At 46.3% G+C, this 3,957-nt stretch overlaps 1 protein-coding gene across 1 annotated transcript; it reads right to left on the reverse strand.

Moving 5' to 3' along the window:
- Positions 1 to 515: 515 nt before the first annotated feature.
- On the reverse strand, positions 516 to 2,946 carry LOC137346135 (heat shock 70 kDa protein-like). The gene has a single exon (XM_068009455.1). It carries the CDS (start codon positions 2,850 to 2,852, stop codon positions 921 to 923), a length of 1,932 nt encoding a protein of 643 aa, XP_067865556.1. The 5' UTR covers positions 2,853 to 2,946; the 3' UTR covers positions 516 to 920.
- Positions 2,947 to 3,957: the final 1,011 nt, after the last annotated feature.

The following is a 3,957-nucleotide window of genomic DNA, read 5'->3' on the forward strand; positions in this document are numbered from 1 at the left end:
AGTCTGGTTTAATTTAGTCTGTATGATAATGCACCAATGGTGTCCATATGTGTAATTTTGACCAGCGCATCAACTACATGTATTTATATAGTGTCTTTCGCATCGTAAAACGTCCAGAATACGATGACTTTGTGAGAGAAAAAGAATACACTGGACCTTGCATCTTCTCTGCAAGTTGCAACTGAGATCTGACATTTATCCCCTGACCTATATTCATTTCATTTACACCAAGGCTTGTTTTAAAGTTCTGTCAAATTTCTTTTTAATTCAGTGACTGCACTTCAGAAATAGTATTTCACTGGCTGTGAAACACTTTGGGACATGCTGAGCTCACAAAAGGGGCAATATAAAAAAATAAATAAATCTTTATTCCTAATTACACCAGAATGAGAAAATAATCCCAGTGATGGTGTTAAACCTGCGCGGGAATTACATTGACACATAGGAAAATAGATCAATATTTCAAAGCACAGATTTAAAAATATATTCTTGGCAGAAATCACCACAAATAAAAGTAATAAGTAAATAATCGTTTTATTAGACTTTTTAAAAAATTCAGTCCAGCTGTCAACAAGTTTACATTATCAGAAAAATATAAAAGTATTAAATTAAGTCCTTATGTATACATGGAGAATATTTCTATACAGATCAAAAACAACAAGATGACCCTTTTCAATCGCATTCAGTAAATCAATTTATAAAGTGATTAGAATTTACAAAAGTCAGCACGTCACAGCTTCAGTTTACAGAAGAGTACTGCCAACATTCGGAAGAGTCAGAGTGGATCACTCAGTGTAGCACTGACAGCATCTAGCCCAGCCAAGTCCTCCACTGTCAGTCTGGAATACGAAAAACACAACCTCTGTAACATTGAGCTCTCATAAGAGTCCAAAATTGTTATATGTTGGATTTCCAGTCTTTTAATCCACCTCCTCCACAGTTGGTCCTGTGTATGTGGCCTTTCCAGCCTGGGTTCTGCAAGATCCCCCTGCGGCTGTTGATGCTCCTCCTTGGTACAGGTTGGTAATGATGGGACGGCAGAGTTTTTCCAGCTCTTTCAACTGGTACTGAAACTCCTCCTTCTCTGCCATCTGATTGTTCTCCAGCCACAATATTGCCTGGTTACACTGGTCAATGATCTTCTTCTTATCTTCCTCACTGATCTTACTTCTCACATTCTCATCCTCCACTGCGCTCTTCATGTTGAAGGCGTAGGACTCCAGCGAATTCTTGGCTGCGATCTTTTGGCGTTGGACTTCATCCTCAGTTTTGTACTTTTCTGCATCCTGCACCATCCTCTCAATTTCCTCCTTACTCAGCCTGCCCTTGTCATTGTTGATGGTGATCTTGTTTGTTTTACCAGTGCTCTTGTCAACAGCAGAAACATTTAGGATGCCATTGGCATCAATATCAAAGGTGACCTCAATCTGTGGCACACCACGGGAGGCAGGAGCAATGCCACTCAAGTCAAATTTGCCCAGAAGATTGTTGTCCTTGGTCATGGCTCTCTCCCCTTCATACACCTGAATAAGGACACCGGGCTGGTTATCAGAGTAGGTGCTGAAGATCTGAGTCTGCTTGGTGGGAATGGTGGTGTTACGCTTGATGAGTGTGGTCATGACTCCTCCTGCTGTCTCAAGACCCAGAGACAGAGCAGCGACATCCAGGAGAAGTAGATCCTGAACATTCTGCGACTTGTCCCCCATCAGGATAGCCGCTTGAACAGCTGCTCCATAGGCCACGGCCTCATCAGGATTGATGCTCTTGTTCAGCTCCTTGCCATTGAAGAAATCCTGCAGCAATTTCTGGATCTTGGGGATGCGGGTGGAGCCGCCAACCAAGACAACATCATGGATGTGCGATTTGTCCAACTTGGCGTCTCTCAGAGCTTTTTCCACTGGTTCCAGAGTGCCTCTGAACAGGTCAGAGTTCAGCTCCTCAAACCGAGCCCTGGTGATGGACGTGTAGAAGTCTATGCCTTCAAACAGAGAGTCAATCTCAATACTGGCTTGAGTGCTGGAAGACAGGGTTCTCTTTGCTCTCTCACAGGCTGTCCTCAGCCTCCTGACTGCCCTCTTGTTCTGACTGATGTCCTTTTTGTATTTACGCTTGAACTCCTCAATGAAGTGATTGACCATGCGATTATCAAAGTCCTCTCCACCCAAGTGGGTGTCACCAGCTGTCGATTTCACTTCAAAGATACCATCGTCAATGGAGAGAACAGACACGTCGAAGGTGCCACCTCCCAAGTCAAAGATGAGAACATTGTGTTCTCCTCTGCCCTTCTGGTCTAGGCCGTAGGCAATGGCAGCTGCCGTCGGCTCATTGATGACACGGAGGACATTGAGACCAGCGATCACACCAGCATCTTTGGTTGCCTGGCGCTGGGAGTCATTGAAGTAAGCGGGCACAGTGATAACAGCATTGGTGACAGTGTGTCCCAGGTAAGCCTCAGCCGTCTCCTTCATCTTGGTCAGCACCATTGAGGAGATTTCCTCAGGGTAAAAGGTTTTATCCTCACCCTTGTACTCGACCTTCGCCTTGGGCTTCCCGGCATCATTCACCACCTGGAAGGGCCAGTGCTTCATGTCAGATTGGACCACTGGGTCGTCAAATTTCCTCCCGATGAGCCTCTTGGCATCAAAGACGGTGTTGGGTGGGTTCAGAGCCACCTGGTTTTTGGCCGCGTCTCCAATGAGCCTCTCAATGTCGTTGAAGGCCACATAGCTGGGGGTGGTGCGGTTGCCCTGGTCATTGGCGATGATCTCCACCTTGCCATGCTGGAAGACCCCCACGCAGGAATACGTGGTGCCCAGATCGATACCAATGGCTGTTCCCTTAGCTGCAGGCATTTTCTGTCTTGGTAAAAGTCACTTAAATTCACTCTGCTGCTGCTAAGTTTTCCACTCGCAACAATCCAGCTCCCAACTCGTAACCTCTCCAATTCGATTCTAATTCAAGTCACTGCAGCTCCTCCCTTTATAAAGCCTCAGCGCAGAGCAGGGGGCGGCACCTCGCGGTTGCTTGACGCGGCCTGGACCAATCCGAACGCGGCTCTGTGAGCTCAGCGCAGAAGGTTGGAGAAGGTTCTGAAGCGGCGGCCAATCGCAGCGCGGCAAGTCCGCGAGACGTGGAGAGACCGAGAGGTTTCTGGAAGCAGCGAGTCCGTGGGCGAAGCTTCTGGAAAGAGGTGGAAATTTCCCCAGGAATCCGGGGAAAAGGGAGGGAATCGGGAAAGGAGGGGGGAAACAGAACCGGACTGTGATCAGCTGGGAGCGGGTGGCCGCGGGCAGGAGGAGCAGAGTGACGAGGAGGTTGCCAACCCTCCCGGATTACCCGGGAGTCTGAGGAAAATGAGGATAAATCTCCTGGACAAGCAACACCCGGGAGAAAAACACACAGAGACATTGGAAAAGTTGTGTTTTTTCAGTTTTAAGCACTTTCGTCAGATAGTTATTTTGATTGGGGGCTACTGAAAACTACCACAAATGGAGCTAAAGGCTGTTGAACAATTGATTGTAAAATGAAGTGAAGCTGCAGGTTGGGTTTGAAAGAGCCAGCAGAGATGAGATGGACCTGAGTCCAGCAGATGGGGCTGAACCTCCTTTTAACTCCTTCTGACAGGAGAATGTTACAGCCAAGTGAGGAGGGGGAATCACAGTTGCCCCTCTTGTCCTTCCTCTTATCTGACAGTGGTTGTGCTTACCCCCTCTGAGCGTTTTACCTTTTCACTTTCGCATGACTGTGAAATAACCAATGTGACAGGTTTTCTCGAGTTTTAACAAGAAAGAGGTAAGTTTATTCTACTTAGCAATATAAAACCAATTTAAAAATAATAAAAACTACGCTACGCATTCACCACACATTTTCCCGGGATCACACACACTCAAATAGATTACAAAGTTCAAAGTAGGTTATTTTGGTTGGATTAAAGACCAGAATAAATAAAAGGTAAAT

Source organism: Heterodontus francisci, chromosome 29, assembly GCF_036365525.1.
Source record: "Heterodontus francisci isolate sHetFra1 chromosome 29, sHetFra1.hap1, whole genome shotgun sequence".
NCBI lineage: Eukaryota > Metazoa > Chordata > Chondrichthyes > Heterodontiformes > Heterodontidae > Heterodontus > Heterodontus francisci.